This window comes from Microcaecilia unicolor, chromosome 5, assembly GCF_901765095.1.
Source record: "Microcaecilia unicolor chromosome 5, aMicUni1.1, whole genome shotgun sequence".
In the NCBI taxonomy this organism is placed as follows: Eukaryota; Metazoa; Chordata; class Amphibia; order Gymnophiona; family Siphonopidae; genus Microcaecilia; species Microcaecilia unicolor.
Window position 1 is genome coordinate 326,894,091 of NC_044035.1, and position 26,403 is coordinate 326,920,493.

Below are 26,403 nucleotides of genomic sequence, written 5' to 3' on the forward strand. Positions count from 1 at the left end.
AGTCTGATAGCTGTATTTTGCAAGGTTTCTACAGAGCAGAGAGATTGTTTATTTAATCTCTCCTCAGCACATCAAACTTTTGTTTTTTTGGTGCCATCCCTTTACACATGGAATTTCAATCCATAGTGATTCCAAGAAGTGTTTTGTTTCCTGCAGAATTTTCAATATATTTGATTCAAGGCTCTCGTTAATATACAATGGTACTCCTCCACCAATTCAATCCACCCTATCACTACGATATAATTTGTACCCCGGTATGACAGTGTCCCACTGGCTATCCTCCTTCCACCAGGTCTCAGATGCCTATTATACCTAAACCTTATCAATCTCCTCAAATTGCATTCAGTCTGGAACACTCTCAAGACTTTTCAAGACTGCATTCTTGATCAGGTAATACTCATTCGCACAGACAACTAGGTTGCAATGTAGTGCCTGAATAAACAAGGGGGAACAGGTTCATATCACCTCTGTTGGCAAACCATAGAATATGGACTTGGGCAGATTAATGAAATATCTCTCTAATAGTTGTTTACCTAGCTGGCAAACATAATGCTGTGGCAGACAAATTGTACAGACTCCCTCAACCTCACGAATGTTCAGTCAGTATCTCTCAAATATTCCAGTAGTGGGAATCCCAGCGATAAGACTTGTTCGCTTCTCCTCGGAACAAGCTTCCTCGCTATTGTTCCATGATTTATGAGCCCAACTGGACAGCCCTGGACACAATCTTGCTGTATTGGAAAACAGACCTATGTGCCTTTCCCCCCATTATCTCTCATAGGGAAAACTCTTCTCAAACTCCATGGAGACCAAGGGACCCTGATTCTAATGCTGCCTTCTGGCCTCGTCAGATCTGGTTCCCGTTCCTTCTAGAGTTACCATCCAGAGAACCATTGAAGTTAGATTCTTTTCCAACCCTAATAACGCAGAAATAGGGATCCCCTCCTCCATCCAGACCCTTCTAGTTTCTGATGACATAGGAAGGTTTAAGGAACGTAATTCTGATGGAGTCTCTAGGATATTCCTAGCCTTTAGAAAACCTTCTACACAAAAATGTTACCGTTTCAGATGGAAGAGATTTTCCCACTAGTGTGCAGCCAGAGCACTCAACCCTCTTGCGTGCCCTCTACCTAGCTTTTTGGAGTACCTCCTGGCTTCAAAACTAACTCTGAGTACACTTGAATGTCATTAGTGCTTTTCACTTCAAAGTTGCTAATGAACCAGTTTCTGTTCATTCCCTGATAGTAAGATTCATGAAACCTTCTATCAAGCTGCCACCTGTGATTTGGGATCTCAGTGTCATGCTCACAGCTTTTATGAAACCTCCTTTTGCACCACTTCGTTCCTGTTCTCTGAAGTTTCTTACGTAGTAGTATTCTTAAAAGCTCTTACTTCTGCCAGAAGAGTAAGTGAATTTTAAGCCCTCGTGGCTGACCCATCTTACTCTATGTTCTACCTCTACACAGTTGTACTCCAAGCCCACTCCAAGTTTCTCCCTAAAGTGGTATAAGAGTTCCACCTCAATTGGTCCATTGCACTACCTGTCTTCTTCTCTAAGTCACACTCTCATCCTGGAGAAGCAGTACTACATACCTTAGACTGCAAATGTGCTCAAGCATATTATCTGGAGTATACAAAACTTCATAGGAAGTCCTCCCAGCTTTTTGTACCATATGACCCTAACAGATTAGGGATTCCCATCACCAAATGTATTATCTGTACTTGGCTGGCTGACTATCTCTTACAAGATTCACAGGCTAGACTGGGCTAGTCCTTCATGTTCGCATCATGGCTCACAATGTAAGAGCCTTGGCGGCTTCAGTAGTCCATTTCTGCTCTGCTTCTGTTGAAGACATATGTAAGGCAACTACAAGGTCTTCTATCTACACCTTTGCTGCTCACTACTGTCTGGAGCAGCATTCTTGGGGGGGGGGGGGGGGGGGGGGGCGAGGGGCTAGCTGGTTTGGACAAGCAGTTCTGCAGAATCTTTTAACTACTTAAAAGTCAACTTTTTCCCTCTGGATCTTTTTCTCCACCAGCTCACTATCAATTGACTGGCAAAATTAATTGATGTTGTGAGCCTTGTATCTAGTAAGTCCCGTATCTGAGAATATTATGCCTGCTTGTCCTCGGAGAAAACTAAGTTATATACCTGTAGCAGGTATTCTCCAAGGACAGCAGGCATCTATTCTCACGTCCCTCCTACCTCCCCTTGGAGTTGTCTTTTTAGCTTTAATACTGTACTGCTTGGGCCCACACTTGAATGTCAGGCACTATCGTTTGAAGATATGAAGACAGTGTGTGAGATAAGTGGATTATAAAAGTGTATCAACTTGAATTAATTGATTATTGAACTGAAAAAACTTTTTGGAGCATTAATGCATGTATGTGTGCATGGGGTTTTCACTCTGTTTGAACATTACCCCCCCCCCCCCCCCCCTGTTTACAAAGCCATGCAGCAATGCCAACACAGCCCATTCAGAGTGAATAGGCTTTGTTTCAGTACCACACCACCAGCTGCTAGCTCGGCTTTTTAAACAGGGGCCTAAGAGACTTATGTTTGTTGTACTATACAAAGGTGGAGTTTTTTTGTCACCCATGATAGTATGTTAGGCTCTAGCCAATGTAATGGAGGCTTGAGCTATGTTTCTGAGGTCTTTTTCTTCACACTTTTTTTTTTTTAGTACTTGTGTTTTTTGTACTCTCATGACACCACATGCGTAATTATTACATTTCACATGCGTAATTATTACATTTCATTGATTTTCAAGTATTGAATAAAGTGTAAGTGACCAGACAAAGCACTAAAGTATTTTCCATGATTTTCTCAAAACTGAAATTCTGTACGGATGGAATTAAAGCATACTACTAACTTTTATAACATGTTTTTAAAACAGATTTTCTTTGTAGGTTTTAGTCTGGTTTGAATCCTTGTTTTTCCTGTTCTTTTTTTTTCGTAGAAGCTGAATTTGGTCTACCATCAGGTTTTGGATTATTGGATTAAGAACATTTTTTATGCTGTTTTGTATTTTATTGATTTTTGTTGTATTAGTTTTGACTTAGTGCATTTTTTTTTTACATATCTTTTGTTTTCATGCTTTCATGTTTTCATAATCTACATTGCTGGTACCAAATGATGGAGCATAGGTCTCAGAATTCAATAAAATTAATGGACTGGCAAACCACAGCAACTTTCCGAAGGTTATTTTAGCACAAATTTGTAACCAAAGAATGTACAGTTCATGCAAGCTGTTTCTCAAGATTTGCCAACTTGATGGACTTTAAAGGTTCAAATGAAGCAACAGGAATATAGAACAAAGCTATTAGCACCAGAATGTATTACTTTAAAATACCTCCATTATTTTTATTTCACTAGGGATTTTATTTTGGGGTTATTCTTCCTGCTCCCTTAACCATAATTTTTTACTTTCTCTCGTGTTGTGCCTCTTTTAATGATGTATGTTTGTTTTGTGTGGTTTTTATTTTTTGTGCTTGTTCTGGCAGTGGTAAAGGATTTTCAGGAGTATGTTGAACCTGAGGAAACCTCGCAGGGCTCACCACAGCGCAGAGGTCCATCTGTATCGGGGCAAGAAGATGAAAATATCATATTGCCACTTGGAGAAAATATTCTGACACACAACCTGGGTATTCCTGTTCTGGTTGTTTGTACAAAGGTAAGGTGTACTGAACTTTCCTTTGAGATCTAATGGATTTTTTTTTGTTTTGTTTCATGGGAATGTGTGATGTAAAGATCTAGATATTTGAGAGAGCGTCTCCATGATGTGCTTGCCAGAATAGACATACACTTGTCACATACTCATTTTACTGTTCCCTTTGTGGCCCTCATTCTTTTCCTCCCCGCTTTTCCCTTCCCTGCCCTCTTTATATTGTTCCTCTTCATTTTCTTCCCTCATCCAGTTACAAAGCATTTGTACTTATAATTGATCAGTTGCTTTATGCTTATGTAATTTCACGCATCAATTATTGCAAAGCATTGTTTGTGGGGGTTACCTGGTAAGAGTTTTTAAAAAGACTCCAGCATGTTCATTTTTTCTGCATTGGCTTCCAATTAAAAAAAATGTTGCATTTTCAAGATGCTGGTGTTGGCGTTGTTAAAGTGTTTCGTGGCATGGCACCATGATATGTTATAAGCTGCCAATTTATACTCCTAAGCGATCATTATGTTCTCAGAGTGAGAGATGTTTTCTTTTACCTCCTACCAGATCCTTTCAGTTAGTGTGCCTACTCTTATTTTATGACCTGGTTGTGGAACAAGGTAACTCCCTCTGTGAGATCCATTAATGATCCTTTGGGATTTCATAAGGCTGTTTAAACTTACTTTTTTTAATCTAGCTTTTTGATGGAAATTGTCAGGCTGGAAGCATTGTTTAATTTAATTTTGTTATATGTTGTATTATTTTATTATATTATGAATGTGATTTTGTTACCAGTTCTGGGTGCTGTCGGGAAGACAGGCTCAATAATGGATTGAATGATTCATTCATTCAAAAATGTGTGGGATAAACACGTAGGACTCCTGTTTAGAAGGAATCGATTCAAAGAAGCTTAGCAGAGACTAGGTGGCAACACTGGTAATTGGGAAGCAAAGCCAGTACTGGACGGACTTCTACGGCCTGTGATTTAGGTGGGCTAGAATGGAGCTTTTCAAGGGCTTCGATAACAACTTCAAAAGTCTTAGAACGAGGACAGTGCCGGGCAGACTTCTATGGTCTGTTCCCTGAAAATAGCATGGACAAATCAAGATCAGGTATACATACGTTGTATCACCTCATACCTTATGTAATGAGTTTGTCTTCTCGGGCAGACTGGATGGACCATACAGGTCTTTATCTGCCGTCATCTACTGTATTACTATGTAATCAATCCTTATTTAGGCAATCCTCGTCTTTATCCACCCTTGCAGTACTCTGTCTTCTCCCTGTGGCTGCTTCTATACATTGCAAATACTGTCTGGGCGAAGACAGGCTGCCCATCTCATCCTGATGCTGTAGAAATGTTCTCATGAAAAAGCCAGTTGCTCTGGTCAAATGGATTTTCTGAACCCTACATAGCTTTTCAGTGTGGCTTTGTACACTTTGCATGAAAGTGCATTATTTAAGCAACATTATCAATCAAATAAAATCTCCTGAATTTTAGTAGGTGGCTTCAGAAGTATCAAGTGTTAGCTAATAGGGCCAGATTAACACTGTATTGGGCTCTAGGCAAACATCAAGTGTGACACCCCCATTTCCTTTTATTTAGTCAAACCCCTACTTCACAGTCACATTGATTCTTTCCTTCATCCCGGGATGTCCATTCATGGTCTTCCCCCGTACACATCACTTCAAAGCAGTAAGGTGGGGGAAAATGCAGGACCTAGTTTTGGGTGTGGCAACAGTAGTAGGTTATGAGTGAACGTGGGTGAACTGTGCAAGCATAAATGACCCACTAAGTGAAAAGATACTAAAAGTAGGGTTACAAATAACAGAGATTTATTTATTTATTTATTTGTATCCCACATTTTCCCACCTTTTTGCAGGCTCAATGTGGCTTACAATACATCGTGAGTAATGGAAGTATATTAGGAAAATAGTTAGTGTTACAGCAGGATTTTTGATAACATGATAGTGATAAGACATGGTAGTAGTATAACAGATATTGATAAACAGTTCAGAATTTATGTGGGGGAGTTTTGTATATTCACATTGGTTGATTTTTGTGATATGCCTTGTTAAAGAGATGGGTCTTCAGTAGTTTACGGAAGTCCGTTATTTCGTAGATCGTTTTTAAGTTGCGTGGCAATGCGTTCCATACCTGTGCGCTCAAGTAGGTAAAGTTTGACGCGTGCATTAGTTTGTATTTTAGACCTTTGCAGTTAGGGAAGTGCAGGTTAAGGAATGTGCGGGATGATCTTTTGGCATTCCTAGATGGCTGGTCTATCAGGTCTGACATGTAGGCTGGAGCATCTCCGTGAATGATTTTGTGGACCAAGGAGCATATTTTGAATGTGATTCGCTCTTTAAGTGGGAGCCAGTGTAGTTTCTCTCGTAAGGGTTTAGCACTTTCATATTTTGTTTTACCGATGAGTCTGGCTGCAGTGTTCTGGGCTGTCTGAAGTTTCTTGATTATTTGTTCTTTGCAGCCGGCGTAGAGTGCGTTGCAGTAGTCTAGATGACTGAGCACCATAGATTGTATCAGGTTGCGAAAAACTGACCTTGGGAAGAAAGGTCTTACTCTTTTTAATTTTCACATAGAGTGGAACATCTTCTTGGTTGTGTTTTTCGCGTGGTTCTCGAGTGTTAGGTGTCGATCGATGGTAACTCCAAGAATTTTTAGGGTGTCTGAAATTGGCAGATTCAAATTTGGTGTGTTGTTGGCGGTAAATTTGTTCTTGTTGTGTTGAGAGGTGAGTATTAGGCATTGGGTTTTATCTATGTTAAGTTTCAGCCGAAATGCATCTGCCCATGAATGCATGATCTGGAGACTTTGGTTGATATTGTAGGAGATTTCTGTTAGATCGTGTTTGAATGGGATGTAGATCGTTACATCGTCTACGTATATGTATGGGTTGAGGTTTTGGTTTGATAGTAGTTTGGCTAAGGGTATCATCATTAAGTTGAATAGATAAAGGCTGTAATAGTTTGGAGGGACAGCTTTCATTTTTGAAAACTTTTTTTTGTGTACTGTAGGGTCAGTAGAATGAGATATGCAATATTTTTTCACAATTTGGATGCTTTTTTTTTTTAATAAAACTGCAGGTACCTAACGTATGGGGGGTGCAATTTCTGGATTTAATTACTTTTTTTATTAATAAACATTTCTCAGTTTTTAAAGACTTAATTAGTCCATATCTGAGGCTGAAATTTTGCAGGATTATGCAGTTGATATTTCTCTATCTTGTGCTATAAATGAGTCACATACCCCACTTTTGGTACCTTTTTGCTCCGTGGATCACAAATGCTTTGAATAAAGTGGGCCTGGTGGTTAGAGCAGTGCACTAAGAGGCTAATTTTCAAAGCACTTAGACAAGTCACTTTCATTCTCCATTACTTTTGGAACAAACCAGAGATGCCAAGGGAGGACTGCCCGAAAAAGTGAGATTGAAAGATGTTCTGAAGTATAAGTTTTGGAAGTTTTAAGTGTGAAAAGGCTTTACAAAAGAAACAAAATTTTAAGCTTGCTTTAGTGCCTCTGAAAGGATATAGACAGAGTGGAGGCAGTATTAGGACGGTTTTCAAAGGAATTAGCTAACTATTTAATTACCTTGGCAAAGTACAGACATACACACCCTTTTGTTCTTAAGAAATATATTGTACACACGTGTGCTCTCATTCTTCAGACACAAACACAAACTTCTGATGTGCTGCTGCCTGCTGATCACATGCTCACCCAGCGAGTGTTCCCCCTGCTCATCAGCATGTAATTTCTAGATGTTGCTAATGGCAGCACCCCCTGGTTCTCATCATACTCCCATTCCTACCCCTTCTCAGTGCCCTTTCTTCCTTCTCCATCTAGGATGCTCACTAGTTCCACTGGCTGTCTCCCGAGATCAGTACCCCTGATCCGCATTTTTAGGTATAACTTGTCTGGAATGTTTTTACGTTTGGGGAGCGTGCCAGGTGCCCTTGACCTGGATTGGCCACTGTCGGTGACAGGATGCTGGGCTAGATGGACCTTTGGTCTTTCCCAGTATGGCACTACTTATGTACCCCCCTCCAGTCTCACCTGCACAGCAAAGGAACTTCCCTATAGCTGCTCCCTTCTCATTCTTTTGACTAGCATTGCCTTCCCATTGGATAGATTTTACCCAGCAGGCAGGGCAGACTCACTCATACTGGGTGGGGGGGGGGGGGGGGGGGGTGAGAGGTGGGGAGAGGATTGGAGAGTTATATAGAAATCCACATTCTGTAAAATGTACTGACACATAAGCCATGCTACATTAATGCAAAAATCTGTACAGTTCTTAAAAAACAAACAAAAAAAATCCAGGCAGTTGGCAGCTTTATCCTCCTGAGTACAGAGCACATTAACAGGGCACCTCTAACATTTGGGCCCTAGGCATGTGTCTAATTGGGCCCTAGGCATGTGTCTAATTTACTTATACCTTATTTTATCTGTGCTAATAAATTTGGAAAATGTAAGCTATGAATCTGTTTTAATTTGTAATATTTACAAAAGTTTAATATTTAAAAGTAAGGCTCCAAGGTAGCTCTGAGTGGAGCTTACAGGATTAATTATATATGTCCATTGTCTCCAGTACAAATAAGGATTATGTTTTTTTTTTCATATGAAATGGTAACAGCACTGTCAATTAAACACCTTCTGCCTGTAAACAGAATAATTTTCTCAAACTGTTTGCGAATAGCATCATAATCGTATGGTATGACAAACCAGATTCTTCTTGGTTCTTGGCACCGTTTATATTTGACTATAGTACTTGAATGATTGGTTCAGTGGTGACAGAATTTAAACTAATTCGTAACAACCATATGTGAGCTTGTTTTTAAAAGTTCTGGTCTTGACACATAGGAGCATAAAAGACAAGTTAGTGCATGCTGTGTGGAGCTTTAAAGTAATATGTAAAGGTTTTTTTTTTTTTCCAAGTTCACAGGGCAAGTTTCTTAATGAAATCAGAACCTTTTATATAATTGAAGTTCTTTTAAGAATCTTTTGGAACTTCACAAAACTCTTTGGAAAACAGCTATTTAATTTTATGAAGACATATTCTATTTAACCAGTAAGTTCAAGGTGGGTTACAATACCAATTAAACCAATCAAATCATCAGTTACATAAAAATTAGCAACATTTATAGATTTTCAAAGATTAAAGTTAGGGATTATCAAAACTATGGGACTTGCATTCCAAATTCCTCAGCCACAAAAAGTGCTGATGACAGATAAATCTATTCTGGATTGGGGAGCTCATGTAGATGGGCTTCACACTCAAGGTGCTTGGTCCGCCCAGGAAACAGATCTCCAGATCAATCTCCTGGAGCTTTGGGTGATCTGGAATGGTCTAAAGTCTTTCAGAGATCGACTGTCTTACCAAATTGTACTTCTTCAAATGGGCAATCATGTTGCCATGTATTACACAAATAAGCAGGGGGTCACCGGATTATGCTTTCTGTGTCAGGAGGCCATCTGGATGTGGTGTTGGGCTCGCCGGCATGGCATGTTCCTTCGAGCCATTTATCTGGTCAGCAGAAGCAACAGCCTGGCTAACAGACTGAGCAGGGTTATGCAACCGCACAAATAGTCTTTCAACATCAGCGTTGCCAGAGAGATCATCTGAGCATGGGGAACCCACTGTGTGAATCTCTTTGCCACTCAGATAAATCACAAACTCCTTCAGTTCTCTTCCAGGCCCGTGACAGACTAGCGTGAAATGCCTTCCTCCTTTATTTGGGGGACAGGCTTTTCTGTATGCGTAGCCTCCCATTCCTCTTGTAAGGAAGACTTCACTGAAACTCAAGCAAGACCATGGGACCAAGATCGCAACTTACCAGCCTTGGAAGATCTGGTTCCCTCTTCTTCTGGAGTTATCCTCCGAAGAACTGTGGAGATTGGAGTGTATTCCAACACTCATCATGCAGAATGAGGGATCTCCTTCAGTCTCTGGCCCTCACAGCCTGAATGTTGAGAGCCTAGATTAGAATTTGCTTCCTTGTCTGTTTCAGAGGGTTTTTCCCGGGTCTTGCTGGCTTCCAGGAAAGATTCCACTAAGTGGTGTTACTCTTTTAAATGAAGGAGGTTTGTCATCTGGTGTGAGGGCAAGGACCTAGATCCTATTTTCTGCCCTATACAGAATATCTACTGCACCTATTTGAGTCTGGTCTCGAGACCAACTCCTTAAGGTTTCACCTCAGTGCAATTAGGCCCTCATGATCAAAGGCCCCGCGCTGTTCCAAACAGCGCCCTAAAAATAGCGCCTGGACAGCGCAGGGCTTTTCTGCATCGATGATCAAAGATAATGCATGCTAATCTAAGCAGCGCTATTATCTTTGATTATCATGTTGCAGTGCAGGAGAATTGCGCCCGAGCATGCGCTCAGCACAATCCTCCCGCACTTGTTTGACAGGTCTGGGCTGTCAAAAGCCCTAACCTGTCAAGCAGCCTGGCCCGAGGCCCGAACAACGAGGCCCCCCCCCAAACCCCCACAAAACGTCGTGGCTGCCGCCGCCGGCCAAATCCTCTCCCACCCAGCGACGGGGGTGGGGGGGAGGGGCTGGAGGATCGGTGGGTCTCCAGCCCCCGAAACACCCAGTAATCGCTGGTCCATCGACGGGGGGGGGGGGGTGCTGGAGGTCCGGTGGACCTCCAGCCCACCCCAAATCCTCCCCCCAGCGTTGTCTTTAAATTCCCTGGTGGTCCGTGGTGTCGGGGGGGGGGGGGGCTGGAGGATCGGTGGGTCTCCAGCCCCCGAAACCCCCAGTAATCGCTGGTCCATCGATGGGGGGGGGGGGGGGTGCTGGAGGTCCGGTGGACCTCCAGCCCACCCCAAATCCTCCCCCCAGCGTTGTCTTTAAATTCCCTGGTGGTCTGTGGTGTGGTGACACCCCCCTGGCCCCGTCCCGGCCCCCTCACCTTTCTGTTGGAGGAGGGACGCAGCCTGCCTGCCTCCCTCCTCTTCCTGTCAGTTGAAGCCCAAAATGGCAGCGCCCAGCACCGCCCACTGCATCCTGGGATGCACTGGGCGGGGCTACATACCATGTAAGGGAGCGATTCCCTTACATGGTCTGTAGCCCCGCCCAGTGCATCCCAGGATGCAGTGGGCGGTGCTGGGCGCCGCCATTGTGGGCTTCGACTGACAGGAAGAGGAGGGAGGCAGGCAGGCTGCGTCCCTCCTCCAACACAAGGTGAGGGGGGCCGGGAGGGGGCCGGGGCCAGGGGGGGTGTCACGACACCACGGACCACCAGGGAATTTAAGGAGAATGCTGGGGGGAGGATTTGGGGTGGGCTGGAGTTCCACCGATCCTCCAGCCCCCCCCCCCCCCCCGGTCGATGGAGCAACGATTTCTGGGGGTTTCGGGGGCTGGAGACCCACCGGACCTCCAGCCCCACCCCCCCACCCCCTGTTGATGGATCGACGATTTCTGGGGTTTTCGAGGGCTGGAGACCCACCGGACCTCCAGCCCCCGTTCGCGTTTGCCTTGGGGGGGGGGGGGGGAAGGGGGGCCTGCCAGCATGCAACTGCATGCTGGATAGGGCTCACCATTCCTCCCCAATGATCCGCAAAATCTTACGCCAGCTCGGAGCTGGCGTTGATTTTGCTGCAGCCAGCGACCCAATCTTTGGCGCGCTAGTCGCTGATCATTGGAGATGAATGCGTTAAGCGCCAATTAGCATGCATTTGCAAGCTAATTGCGGTAGAAGCCCTGTTTAGCATGCATTTGCATGCTACTTGCGCTGAGAGCCCTCGAGTGCGCTGTTTCAGGCGCTCGAGGGCTCTGATCATGGGTCGGCTGCAAACTCTGGCGCTAGTATGATGCCAGAGTTTGCTTTTGATCATGAGGGCCTTAGTGCTTATCAACGTGTAGATGGTAAGTCCATCTCTGGACAGCCTCTAGTTCTCTTCATGAGAGGTTTGCTTTTGTTAAACGTCCACCAATGTCATGGGCCCTCAATGTCAGTCTCACCCAGCTGATGAAAGCTCCTTTTGAGCCACTGACTTGCTGCCATCTGAAATACTTTACCTGGAAGGCCATTTTCTTGATGACTATTACTTCAGCTCGTAGAGTCAGTGAGCGTCAGGCCTTTGTAGTGGATGCACCTTTATACTAATGGGCTCATTTTCGAAAGAGAAGGATGCCCATCTTTCGACACAAATCGGAAGATGGATGTCCTCTCAGAAACGTCCAAATCGGTATAATCGAAAGCCGATTTTGGACGTCCCCAACTGCACTCTGTTGTAGGGATGGCTAAATTTCAAGGGGGCGTGTCGGAGGTGTAGCGAAGGCAGGACTTGGGCGTGCCTAACACTTGGACATCCTTGACCCATAATGGAAAAAAAGAAGGGCGTCCCTGACGAGCACTTGGACGTTTTCAACTGGTCCTGTTTTTCTTACGACTAAGGCACAAAAAGGTGCCTGAAATGACCAGATGACCACCGGAGAGAATTGGAGATGACCTCCCGTTACTCCCCCATTGGTTACTAACCCCCTCCCACCCTCAAAAAACAGCATTAAAAATATTTTGTGCCAGCCTCAGATGTCATACTCAGGTCTGTGACAGCAGTATGCAGGTCCATGGAGCAGTTTTAGCGGGTGCAGTGCACTTCAGGCACGCGGGCCCAGGCCCATCCCCCCCACCTGTTACGTTTGTGGAGGATACAGCGAGCTCTCCAAAACCCACTGTACCTACATCTAGGTGCCCCCCTTCACCTGTAAGGGCTATGGTAGTGGTGTACAGTTGGGGGTAGTGGGTTTTGTGGTTTTTTGGGCGGCTCAGCACCCAAGGTAAGGGAGCTATATTCCTGGGAGCAATTTATGAAGTCCACTGCAGTGCCCCCTAGGGTGCCCAGTTGCTGTCCTGGCATGTCAGGGGGACCAGTGCACTACAAATGCTGGCTCCTCCCACGACCAAATAGCTTGCATTTGGTTGTTTCTGAGATGGACGTTCTTGGTTTCGAAAATCGCTGAAAATCAGAAACGACCATGTCTAGGGATGACCAAATCTAGGGACGACCAAATTTAAGAATTTAGACGTCCCTGACGGTATTTTCGAAACGAAAGATGGACGTCCATCTTGTTTCGAAAATACGGGTTTCCCCTCCCCTGGATCCGGGACGTTTTGCGAGGACGTCCAAATCAAAACTTGGACGTCCATTTCGAAAATGTCCCTCCACGTGTCATCACAGCATAGTAGTTGTCCGCAGGCACCCTAAGTTACTGCCAAAGGTGATGTTGGAGTTCCCATCTGATCAAATCGATTTTCTTGCCAACATTCTTTCCCCGACCTCATGCTCATTCTGGTGAGAGTGCCTTGCACACTTTGGACTGCAAGTAAGCATTGGTCTATTACATGGAGCAGACTATGCCCCACAGACAGTCCGTCCAACCTTTTGTTTCTTTAGATCTCAACAGAATGGGGGTTGCCATCAGAGAAATGCACAATCTGTTTGGGGTCTCGAATCCAACTCTGCCCCCCCTAGGGCTGCACGCTTACTCAGTTTGTTTATAGTTTCAGGTTAATCTGAGTACTGTTCTCGCTGTTGCAATGCCCAGTTGACCCATGGAAGCCCAGGCCACTTATATTTCATGCATTAAAAAAGGAGGAAGGAAGGCCAAGCGACAGCTGGCATGGTTAAAAAGTGAAGTTAAGGAAGGTATTAGAGCTAAAGGAAATCTTTCAGAAAATGGAAGAAGGTACCGACTGAAAATAATAAGAAACAGCACAAGGAATGGCAAGTCAAATGCAAAGCACTGATAAGGAAGGCAAAGATTGCGTTGGAGGCAAAAACACCTAGTAAAAACTTTTTTAGGTATATTAAAAGCAAGAAGCTGGCAAAAGAATTGGTTGGACGCTAGATGACTGAAGGATAAAAGGGGCACTCAGGGAAGACGAAGTCATAGCAGAGAGATTAAATGAATTCTTTGCTTCGGTCTTCACTGAGGAAAATTTGGGAGAGATACTGGTACCAGAAAAGATATTCAAAGCTGATGAGTCGGAGAAACTGAATGAAATCTCTATAAACCTGGAAGATGTAATGGCGCTATTTGACAAATTAGAGAGTAGCAAATCACCTGAACTGGATGGTATTCATCCCAGAGTACTAATAGAATTGAAAAACGAACTTGCCGGAACTATTGTTAGTATTATGTAATTTATCTTTAAAATCAAGCATGGTACCAGAAGATTGGAGGGTGGCCAATGTAACGCCGATTAAAAAAAAAAAAAGAAAAAAGGTTTCAGAGGCAATCTGGGAAATTATAGACTGGTGAGCCAGAGGTCGGTGCCGGGCAAAATGGTAGAGACTGTTATAAATATCAAAAAAGGGTGCGGAAACCCAAAAGAGAGATACCGGATAGGAGGGGAGAGATTAGTAAGCTCGACTCAGGAGAGGGACCTTGGAGTGTTGGTGTCGGAAGATCGGAAGGTGAAGAAACAATGCGACAAGGCAACGACCATGGCCAGAAGGATGCTAGGCTGCGTAGAGAGGGGCACAACCAGCAGAAGAAAGGAGGTGTTGATGCCCCTCTACAAGTCGTTGGTGAGGCCCCACTTGGAGTATTGTGTTTAGTTTTGGAGGTTATACCGTATCTTGCTAAAGATGTAAAAAGACTGGAAGCAGTGCAAAGAAAAGCTACAAAAATGGTATGGGATTTGTGTTGCAAACCGTACGAGGAGAGACTTGCTGATCTGAACATGTATACCTTGGAGGAAAGGAGAAACGGGTGACATGATACAGATGTTCAAATATTTGAAAGGTATTAACCCGCAAATGAACCTTTTTTGGAAGAAAATGCCAAAGAGAACGTTCATTACACAGGAGGAAAAGTTTTCCCTTCCATTACTACCTTAGACTTTGTCCCGCATTTAAGTGTTCTTTTATTTTACCACGGCCGTGTTTAGGCCTGCTCGGCCAGGTCTTCTCCCTTTTTGGTGCTTTTTTCGTTGCATCATTGTGTTTTTTTGATTTTGCCAGTGCAGTCTTCCCTTCCATGTCATCGAAGACTCCCAGTGGTTTCAAACGCTGTACCCTGTGCAGCCCAGACCATCTCGGGTACTGATACACATTCGTTGTGTATCCAGTGCCTTGGGCCCAACCCTAGCCTAGCTCGTTGTGCCCTATATCTTCGTATGAAGAAAAGGACTTAACTGGCTTTAGAAGCCCAACGTGAAAAGCTTTATGGGGCTCGGTCCGGTCCTTTGACATCGGCATCGAGGTCGGCAGCCTCGACGTCGGCATAGAGGGAAGCATCGACATCAGGAGTAGAGGTAGGGTTGGCTGCTGAGAGACCCATGCAGGTGCATCCCGGGGACTGTTCATCGTTGGACCTGACCCCAAGGAGATGTGGGGATTCGACGTCCTCATCAACACCAAGGAGTCTTGGTGAGGTGCATTGAGCGAATCCAAATGAAGGCCGATCCTCTGTAACTGCAACTCCAGTCTCAATCCTCAATATTTCCAATTGCAGTTGCCAAAACCCAGACAAGTGCTAGTAACCTCCCCCCCCCCACCCCACCCCTCCTTGTTTCGAAATGACTTTATCAAGAGGAGAAATGTAGCACAGACTGAACTTATTGAAATGTGGCGTAATGCTACAAGGTTCTACAACCAGTCAGCGAAAAACACAAGTTTTAAAGAAACGGTGCATAAATGTAGTCCACCTCTTCAATAGAACGCTTCCTACTCCATCGGACCTTTAAGCCCATCAGGGGAAACCGTCTGCAAGTCATAGATCCATCGCTGCTCCCTTTGATGTAATCTTCTTGAAATATCTCCTCGATGTATATTAAACAAACGATCAATAAAAATACATTTTAAATCTTCAAAGCAGTGTTTAAACTCCGAGCTAAAGGAGCTTTCACTTTATTATGTGCTATAGAATGTTTATGTTCTGACAGTCTAGTTTTAAGCATATGCTTAGTTTGACCTATACATGACAGGCCACAAGGATATTTGATTTTACAAATCACACATTTGGATGTGCATGAGGTAGAAAACTTCAGGTGGAAGATATGCTGACTTTTGTCCCACCAAAATTCTGAACCCTCTTCCATAATCACACAAACCATGCATTAGCTGCAATTTCTGTTTCCTCTACCTTTTACTTTGTGATTAGTCCACACATCTGATCTGCACAAGATGTCAGCCAGGTTTCTATTTTTAGAATAAGAAACCATGCAAGGAGTGTTTCTAAAGCTGTCATGCATCGATAGAATTTTAATCACTCAAGCAATTTAGGGCGAAAAGTCAGTATATTTCAAAATGCATGATATTGGGGCACCCTTATCCAAATCTTCTTTATCCTTTAAAAGCCATCCCCTATGATTATAAAGTACTCTCTTAACAGGTATCCTCTGAGGCATATTTTCAAAGCACTTTGGGAGGCTAAGTTCCATAGGTTTCTATGGAACTTTGGAAGGCTAAGTGCTTTGAAAATATGCCTCTCTGTGTACCACGTTCTCATGAAGATCCATAGAGGTTGTCTTATATTCTGCAGTAGTATCACAGATCTGCCGTTATCTGAGAAACTGGGAGAAAGGCAGACTCGTTTTAGTATAATGAGGATGCATACTTTCAACCTTAACAAAAAATTCTGATCTGTAGGTTTAGAAAAAGTTGTAGATCTGCATTTACCTTCACTTTTCTCAAGTTTCACATAAAAAAAAAATCGTAGAAGGATGACTCGCATATTGAAACTTAATAGTTGAATGAATATTATTAAGTTGTCTCATAAACTCAGAGCTGTGTCTGTATTGTTCCAAATGAAAAAATATAACCTATAAAATGCCACCAACATAACACAGACTTGAACCTGTCTATTTTGTAAATTATTTTTTCTAAATGACCTATGAACAAATTGGCTATAGAGAGCGCACAAGAAGCCCTCATAGCCACCCCTGACAGCTGTAGATAGGTTTTATCCTGGAACATAAAATTATTGTTCTGAAGAGCTACAGATATCAGCTGGATCAAAAAATCAGTGGAAACCGTCCATGGTCTTTGACGAGCATCCAAATAAGTGTGTAAAATCTCTCATTTATTTATTCATGTCTTGATATACTGCCTAAATTGATAGATCACAATGGTTTACAAAAAAATCACTTCTTGTTGAGGTATTTCCATGTATAGAGATTGAATGTCCATAGTGACGAATAAGATTGGATCAGCTCCCAACTGCAACTCAATTTATTTAAAAAGTGTGCAGTATCCTTCAAATAAGCAGGAATGCATTCCACCAAAGGAGTTAAAAGGTTGTCCACATATTTACACACACGTTCCAATAAAGAGTTGCCGGCAGACACTATTGGACGACCAGGAGGGTATTGAAAATTTTTATGGATTTTAGGAAGCAAATAGGAATTTGGGCTTTCTAATGATACAAAAACTGATATTCGTTTTTTTGAAAGAAGCCCAGTTCTACCCCTTCTACAGCAATTTGTTTTATACATTGTAATAATTTATCAGTGGGATCAGTCTCCAATTGTTGGTAAACTAAGGGGTCCAAAAGATGACGTAGGGCCTCCTGAATATAATCATTTTTATTCCACCCAACATTAGCCCCTCCTTTGTCCGAACAATGGATAACTATATTCATGTTCAGCTTTAATTTTTGTAATGCCTCCCTATCCTGTTGGGGTTTTGGCAAGTTCAGTTGGAAATATTGAGGATTGCTGCTGGAGGTGCAGTTACAGAGGGTCGTCCTTCAGTTGGATTATAGAAGTTAAGGCTTATCCTCTTCTTGGACTCTATTCCTAGTGCCTGCTTAATTGGAATGTTAGGGTTTTTTTGTCTATTTTTTGTATTGGTTTAGAAACTACATGTTAAGTGAATTAAGTGTGTGTGTGGAGGGGTCTACTACAGTTTTTCTGGTTCCCACTGAGGCCTATGATAAGTGCCTATTAAGGGGTTTTGTGAAAAGTCTCTTCCCGGGCATTTGAGGCCTCTCTTTTTTTAAAGTAGTAATATTATAAGGTTTACTCCCCTGTCGTTTCCATCTGCTGCATTGAGCAAAACATTTTTTTAAACGTTAAAATATGAGAAACATGCAATGATGTGACGACTAGTGCAAGACGTATGAGTTTGTAGATTTGCAAAGGTAATAAATGGAAATAAAACAAAACATAGAAAAGAAAATAAGATACCTTTTTTATTGGACTGACCTAATACATTTTATTTATTTATTAGGATTTATTTACCGCCTTTTTGAAGGAATTCACTCAAGGCGGTGTACAGTAAGAATAAATCAAACATGAGCAGTAGACAATTACAGCAATAAAAATATTCAAAAACAATACAAAGTATGGCCTGGTATACTAACATAATACATAATAGAACATTATAATTGATAGTGAAGGGTAAAGCAACATATAGATAGGTGGGCCAATAAAAAAGGTATCAACTTCTTTTCTGTTTTGTTTTATTTCTATTTATTACCTTTAAAAGTGGACTAACATGGCTACCACATTACTCTGGATTTGTAAAGAATAAGCTAAAATGTGAAGGTACTCCTGGACCAGCATCTTTAAAGTTTTCTGGAGTACTCTATATCTACTATTTATTTACTTTTGGTGAATGAATTGGTGTTATCTTCATCTTTATGAATCCTGCAGGTCTTTCTCCATTAGTTTCAATCAATTTAAGGATTTTCACATTGGTGTAATTTTGTAAAGGTACCAAATACATATTAAGTGTACTGTAGTTAGCTTTTGGAGGTATAAATTCTTGCTAGTCACAACCATATGCCCATGAAAGTGCTACCCCCCTCTCTTTCTTTTTAAGTAGAATAGAAGTCTGTGTTAGAATAACCCACGTAGTCTTATATTGTGTGAATTATTTAAAACCCTGCACATTTGCCAGTAACTTTAAAAAAGGGGAAAGTTGAAATCCATATAAATAGTGTGTTTCTGTAGAAATAATCTACTTATCTTCTCTTGTTTGGAAGGATTGTAATTTATAGCTTACAAGCGTTTCACTTACTGGCCAGTTGGTGGCTCTCCTTGGGGTACTGGGATCACAGGGCAAAGTGTCTGCAAATTCAGTGAAAATGATGAGCATGGATAAGCAGCTGGTTCTCGCTTACGGTTCTGCTTTTTCTTTTACAGTGTGATGCGGTGAGCATATTGGAGAAGGAACATGACTACAGAGAAGAGCACTTTGATTTTATCCAGTCCCACATTCGTAGATTCTGCTTGCAATGTATCCTTTCAGCTGAAGAGGGGGTGGGAGCCTCTAAAAACATTTGATGCATTCTTGATTATCTGTTTAAACACCAGCATCTTAACACACTTCATTTTCCTAACTGGAAAATTACAAAGCTTTTACATTTCTCAAATATTAAATGCATGATTTGTATTATTTTGTGATTGAAATCTTACACCCTGAATAGACAAGCATTACTTTGACTAGAAATTTTTTTAAAAAGTGTGTAAATGCTTGTGAATTAAGATGTCCAGTACACTATTAATACAGCAGGTCCTTCTGTTTTGTTCAGTTGCTATGTCAGAATCCAGTCAAGCTGTTTTACAACTCAGTTTTCCAGAGCTTTCATTTTCCAGTAGCTAATTCAGACTCTAAACATGGCCGAGGGCTGTTTGGACATTGTACTGTCTTTCATTTTCCTTGTAGCTTCCTCTTTTTGTAGTCCACAGGAACTCCATATGCCAGGCACTTGCTGATGTTTCAGTGGTGACTTCATATGGCACTGCTGAGGAGTGGCAATCGTTTGTGCTGTGCCAGAGAGTTGCAGCCATATCAGAAGAAGAAAATTCCTTTGCACAATTCTGTTTTCCTTTTGGTGTAAAGGCAGGATATGGACTGATTTTTTTTTTTTTTAATTTGTAAACTTTTTCTACAAACATTTATACACCTAAATCTCATGATACTGATATTGAACTGTGTGGGTAACCCTAAACACAAACGTTAGAATTCTACTTCCCCAAAGATGATAGCATTGATTAGGCTGTGTTCACACTGATGAACACAGTTCTTCAGATGGTACTGTTATTATTTAAGCAATGTTCACCTTCATGTTTTAACTTTCCTTGAACAATTCCCTAAGATGGCGCTGCCTTGATTTATACATCAGTAAAGGAAGAAAAAAACCTTGATTTATTATATAAATATATTGTGCATAGAACGTACGGTTTTCACTTCAGCACACCTGCCTTAGTGGTAGAGAAAGATGCAGTTTTTATGTAAGTTAATTTCACAGTAGCAGTGTGAACGTTTACATAAATGTAAATTGTTTGGTGTACAAATTTTGCTCAGATTGATATTCTTTCTTTTTGGTCATGTGCTTGTTTATTGCACCCCAGCTTAACCTTTTGATACGCTGGCCCCAAAGAACTTGATCTATATAGAACAGGGGTTCTCAACCTAGTCCTTTGGACACAACCTATGTAGTCAATGTTTTCAGGATATCCACAATGAATATGCATGAGAACTTTGCATTCCCTACCTCCATTGTATACAGACCTGTCTCATGCATATTCATTGTGGGTATCCTGAAAACCTGACTGGCCAGGTATGTCCCAAGGACTGGGTTGAGAACCCTTGATATGTAGAGTAAGGTAGAAGCACTGGATATGCTTGAACTGTGGCTGAGTTTCCTAGAGAAGTCTATGTGCTTTAAATGTATATGCTTTTATGTACAGGCAAAAATAAGCTTCCTTTGTCATCTGCTGTAGGAATAAATCTCATCAAAAGATATGCTCCACAAAACATGCAAAAAGTTTCTCTTTCATAGGATGTATTCCATATGTGAATCATCCTTAAGCACAAATTCCTCATGCCTAGTTTTATCACATATCTCAAATATTTACAGTCTGGTTGTCTTGAAGTCTCATCTCTTTAAGCGGAATAAACAGTGCTATAAATCATTATTCACCCCTTAAATCTGGCACAAAAATTTAACTTGTTCTATGTAATTTAACATTTTTGCTGAGATATCCACAATAGCTATTGGCAATGTAGTACACAAGATTGAAAGTTAATAACAGGCTTGCTGTTTATTATTATTGTTATTTATTTACAGCCCTGCTGGTTGGGACAATGAAAAGAAAATAGCAATTTTACATGAAAATTTCACAACAGTAAAACCAGAGGATGCATATGAAGACTTCATTGTAAGACCTCCAGTAAGAAAGGTACATATGTGCAAAAATGGTGCAGAACTGCTAATACTTAATTTTAAAATCCTCCTAAAACACTAGTATAGTTAGAAGTTCACTGATGAGCTTTAGATTTGCATATAGCACAGTTTTTCCCCTCAGTTGTATTTAAACCATGATACTAATTTTTTTCATTTCTGCCTTATGGTTTTTTCACCCTTGTATATTTTACACTGACTTAATACATAGCTAAACTATATGAATGTCCATTGAGAAAATAGGCTTTCTTATTTTCAAATGTTTTATTACAAATAAGCAGAGAAGAAGCTTACTGTGGATAGATGAAATGAAAAATGCTGGTCTGTAATTCAATACAAGCACGAGTGTTGAATAACTAATAACAAACGGGGTGGATTGTTAATTATGTGGTAGAAGGACAGTATTTCTAGGGCCTGAGAGAGGAGAGGAAAGCCAGCAATTTGACTTGTCTGCTCAAGATAGCATTGCCTTGGAGAGAAGGGGTAAATAGATTATCCACAAGGACTAGAGGCCCTTAGAGATGACTGATGGGTTCAAAGGTTGCATCATGACTTAGTGTGAAAAGACCACAAAAAGTGAAGAGTACACCAAAGTCCCACGGGATAGACAAAGCTAAAAACAAGGAGTGGAAACTGGATAAGGCTCTTCAAAACAGACTCAGGACTCTCAATGTGAACGTTTATTTAAGATGACTTTACTCTCGGTACCATGTTTCGGCTCGCACGTGCCTGCCTCAGGAGTCTTGATGTGTAAGTGGACTCTCGGTGTGAAATTAAAGATGTTTATTTAAGATGACTCGACACGGTACCATGTTTCGGCTCACATTATTATTATTATTAGCATTTGTATAGTGCTACCAGACGCACGCAGCGCTGAACACACATGTGCCTGCCTCGGGAGTCTTGATGTATAAATTTGACAATTGCATACATTGTGCAAAATAAACATAAGCTGGTCTTTGAAAAGATCATTGATGAGCGATGGATAGCATGTGAAATGCTGCCTTTAAGAGTTAGGGCATGAACCCAAGCATTTCATGTCACAGAAAGGACATGAGTTGCACGCAACATCCAACCTAGAAGAATAAATGTCTCTTCTGAGGACAAGCAGAATACCGTATTCTGACTGATGTCACAGATGGAGCCCCAGCAGGAGATGCTGTTGAGCATTCTGATTTCTAGAAGCGGTCTGCCACGCGTGCTCGGTCTACTGCCTGCCGTCATCACACGGGACCAGTTATAGCTGATGGAATGCAACGTCAAGGGGAGGTGGGTGGGGCAGTCAGAATAAGCATCCTGATGTCCTCAGAGAACACCTGCTATAGGTGAGTAACTTTGCTTGGCCCATGCAGGAAACTGGCTTGTTCTGGAGATTAACCAATAGTTCACTGATGGATGATGAAGTTTGTAGGATGTCGGCAAAACATTTGAGAAATACAAAAGCATTAATGATATGGGGAAAGTGGAAGATGGTATTTATAGGATGCTTTAAAGGTAGTAGTGCACAAAGAGCTAATTGAGTGGAGGACCCAAAAGAAAATGAGAAAAGGTGGATTTAGAATTATGAGAACATATAGAGAGACTGGAAAGGCAACATAAAGTTATACTGACTTTTTAAATAAAGAAGGAATTAAGGAGCTGAAGGTGAAAGAAGTGGAATTTCATTGGTTGAAATTGAAGCAGAAATTCTGTGAATATGGGTACTGTACGGGCAAGATGCTGGCAAGAAGGTTAAAGGAGCAAATAAATACCCAAGCAGTACAAAAAAATTAAGGGTAAAGGACATATGGTATTTATACATGGACAAAGAAATAAAAAAAATTTTCTTATGCATCTTTATAATACACTACAAAGAAAGAAGCCAAGATATCAGTGTGAGAGAGCAGTATTTGAGTGCAGCAGACCTTCCCAGAGAATCAAAGGAAGTCAAAGAACAGCTAGAAGCCCTGAAAAATGGGTTGGAGGTGGCATAGCAATTAAATTATTGAAATTTAGATAAATCTCCAAGGTTAGCTGGTTTTATAGGAAAATTATATAAACAATTTAAAGGGATAGACAGGACGTTACTGGTAAGGGTGGGAAATACCTTTATTAATAGAGACTCATTAACCCCCCCCCCCCCCCCCACACACACACACACACACACAAAAGGCAGAAATCAGTCTTACCTAAGTGAGAGAGGATTTATCAGTCTAATGGTCATACATTCCGATTTCCTTAATAAATATAGATCTAAAAATCATCTCCAAAATACTGGCAGAGAGGTTAGCTTGGGTGCACCCACAATTGATACATGCAGATTAAGCAGGCTTTATCCTAGGAAGACACCTGCTGGACAATGTTAAGTATGCTCTGCATCTAGTATGGCATGTCCAGCAATGCAGGGAAAAAGCAGTATTATCCATTGACGTGGAGAAAGCTTTTGATAGGGTGAGTTGGACATTTTTGGATACAGTGCTACAAAAGATTGGTTTGGGAGACAATATATGTAAATAGGTGTGGAAACTGAAAATCTTATGTAACGGGTGTGGGTAAAGGGGGCTTTTCTGAACTCTTCAAGATTGAGAGGGTTATGCGTCAGGGGTGCTCACTTGTCTGAACAGATTAGGAGGAATGGAGATATTAGGAGAATGGAAATAGGCCAGGTTAATTTTGGATTAAGATGTGCAGGAAGGCTGTTTAGTGGTTGTGGAAGTTGTTCCACAATTAGAAGCCACGGTAAAACATCCACTTAAAGTTTGTAAATAAAGCACGTGAATTGTATTCCAGTATCCTGCCTCATTTATTGAAGTTGTTGTTGTGTTGGTGACCCTAGGAGCTAGCTTAGAGGGACTAGTCTGTGGTACTATGCTTTCAAAGTGAAAGAACGATAATAGAAATACTTAAAAACTAATTAAGAGTAAGAAACCAGAAAAGCATTGATTGCACAAGTCTTCACACCCTGTGTCATATCAAAACTAGATTAGTTCTGTTTCAAAAAATAAGGCCCATAATAAGTTAAATGGAACCCACTTGGGTCTAAACATAGTATCAGTCTATATTCAGCCAGCAGCAGTCAATATTATTTAAACACTGGTCGTTACTGAATAAGTTAGACCCAGATATTCAGTGTGGGGCCATGTCTGGGCACTCATATTGAACAGATCTGACTGGACTGTTGCTGGCTGCCCAAACTTATGCGAGTCCTAGTTGAATACCATCTGAGACCCGCATAAACGGATCTGTGGCTTACTTCCATGCCCCACAAATATCAGCCCCCGCCCCCTTCCCAGACCCTACCATATCATCCCTGGTGGTCCAGTGAGGTAGTCTGAGCAGGTGCGATCCCCACTTCTGCTTTTAGTGGCTCTATCCAGAAGATGTCCGCTGTGAGCTCTAGCAGTTGTTTCATGGTACTACTGCTAGAGGTCAGCCAGGGATGATAAAGTAGACTCTGAAGGGGAGTAACATAGCAGACGATGGCAGATAAAGACCTGCACGATCCACCAGTCTGCCCAACAAGATAAACTCATAGCATAAGGTATGATGCAATTCTACATATGCATACTTGATCTTGATTTGTCCTTGCCATTTTCATGGCATAGACTGCAGATGTCTGCCCGGTACTGGCCTTGTTCTCCAACTACTGAAGTTAGTATAGGGGTGTGTAGGGGATTCTGGAGGGGTGGTCTGATGGTGGCTTGGTGGAGGAGTTCCAGTGTCGGTAGAGGGGAGTAGGAGGATGGAGAGCACATCTTTAGCAACTTCTGAGTTAGGACTGCTGTTTATGCAATCTGATTTGATCACTTAGTTATGTGGCCACTGGCACTGAATATTTCCAACACCTGTGTTGCTGCTCACTCCTCCCCTAATCTGCCTCCAGAACACCTCTCTCCTATGCACTTTAGAAATAGCTGGTTAGTGCCAATATTCAGAGGCAGGAGCCTCTCCTGCCCTCTTAAATCACTTTCAATATCAACTGGAGTAGTTAATACGTTTGAATGTTCCTGAATGAAGAATCAAGCTGTTTGTTTTATGAAGTGCTAAACATTGGGTGTTGTAAAACACAGCACATCACCCTCTTAACATCCTCCCTTTAGTCAAGTATGGTGGTGTCCGCATTATGTTTTGGGGATGTTTTGCAGCACCAGGGACAGGGAAGATGGAGCATGCAAAGAGGAGGTAAATCCTAGATGAATTGTCCCAGACTGCCATAGTGCTGGAACTAAGAGGAAAACTCACCTTTCAGCAAAACAAAACAAAACAGAAGCAACAATGCAGTGACTCAGCAAGAAGAAAATGAATGTCCTCAAGTCGAAGCCCAGACCTGAATTAATAGAAGGTCTTTAGAAAGATTGTAGTCCATAGGTATTATTCATCCAACTTGAAAGAGCTTAAGCTTTCTCCGAGGACAAGCAGGCTGCTTGTTCTTACGACTGGGTCGGCGTCCACGGCAGCCCCAGGAACGGAAATCTTCCATAGCAACAAAAGTTTGCTAGAGTCTACATCTTCCTGCCCGTCGCGTGAGAGCCCCGATCAGTTTTTTCTTTTCCACGGCAGGAGAATGGCTGCTTGTCCGTCTCTCTCCGATTCGGCCCAGAGAAAGAGCCTTCGTTTTTGAGCTTTTGCTCCGTTTCTTAGCCCCTGTTTTTTTTTTCCCACATTGTTTCCTTCAAGTTTAAAAAAAGAAAATCCCTATTTTCGGATTTTTTGCCCTCTTTTCTTGCTGTTCCACCGCGGCTTCTCATTTTTGTGCCCTTTCATTTGGGCACCATCGAGAGTTTTGACTTCGCTGCCGCTATTTTTCCGTCCGTGTCATCGAGGACTCCCAGCGGCCTCAAGAAGTGTACTCGGTGCAACCGGACAATCTCAGGTACCGACCCCCACGCGTGGTGTCTTCAGTGCCTTGGGCCAGACCATCGCCCAGATGCATATAAGCTGTGTCTTAGCTTGAAAAAGCAGACACAGGCGTCGAGACAAGCTCTTCGGGACCAACTTTTCTGAGCTTCGTCCGGTTCCTCTGTGTCGACATCAACAGCTGTACCGAGGTCGGCGTTGTCAATGTCTGCACTGGGGAAGGCATCGACATCAGGAGTGCAGGTAATGGCTGTCCGGAGACCATCACACGCTGGGAGCAGTGAGCCGTCGAGTGGGTCTCCACCTGTCTCGAAGACTCCTGCTGTGCAGGCCCACCGGGACCGACCACTCTCGGACCCGACCCCGAGCAGGCATGTGCATTCCACGTCCTCCTTGTCAGTACCGAGGAGTATCGATGACGTGCATTGAGCGAAGGCTAAGAAGCATCGTCATCGATCTCCTTCCAGGCACGGTACCAGGAGCTCCAGGGCGTTGAAGGATTTGGCACCCGTGAAGCGCTGACGCCGGGAGGATGGCTCGCCCTCCATACAAGAGGTGTCGGTGCGTCGGTCTCCTGACAGCCCAGTACTGCCTTCTCAACCTCCATGGGTTCTGATGCCGGTTCCTGCACTGACCCCACAGCCTTCCTCGACAGCTACTCTAGACGAGCGCATCCGAGCCATTCTTCCAGGTCTTCTGGAGGGTTGCTGCGTCAGTCGATGGAAGCAGCAGCTGGCTCTATGCCTGTGGT

The 26,403-nt window shown here is 42.5% G+C and overlaps 1 protein-coding gene across 1 annotated transcript in view; it reads left to right on the forward strand.

The window, feature by feature from the left end:
• Window positions 1–26,403, forward strand: part of DYNC1LI2 (dynein cytoplasmic 1 light intermediate chain 2) — a 102,336-nt gene that overhangs the window by 38,276 nt on the left and 37,657 nt on the right. Inside the window, exons 5-8 of the mRNA XM_030204486.1 lie at window positions 3,505–3,674; window positions 18,772–18,865; window positions 19,728–19,863; window positions 20,703–20,814. Coding sequence (XP_030060346.1) covers window positions 3,505–3,674; window positions 18,772–18,865; window positions 19,728–19,863; window positions 20,703–20,814 — 512 coding nt within the window. The remainder of the gene's footprint in view (window positions 1–3,504; window positions 3,675–18,771; window positions 18,866–19,727; window positions 19,864–20,702; window positions 20,815–26,403) is intronic.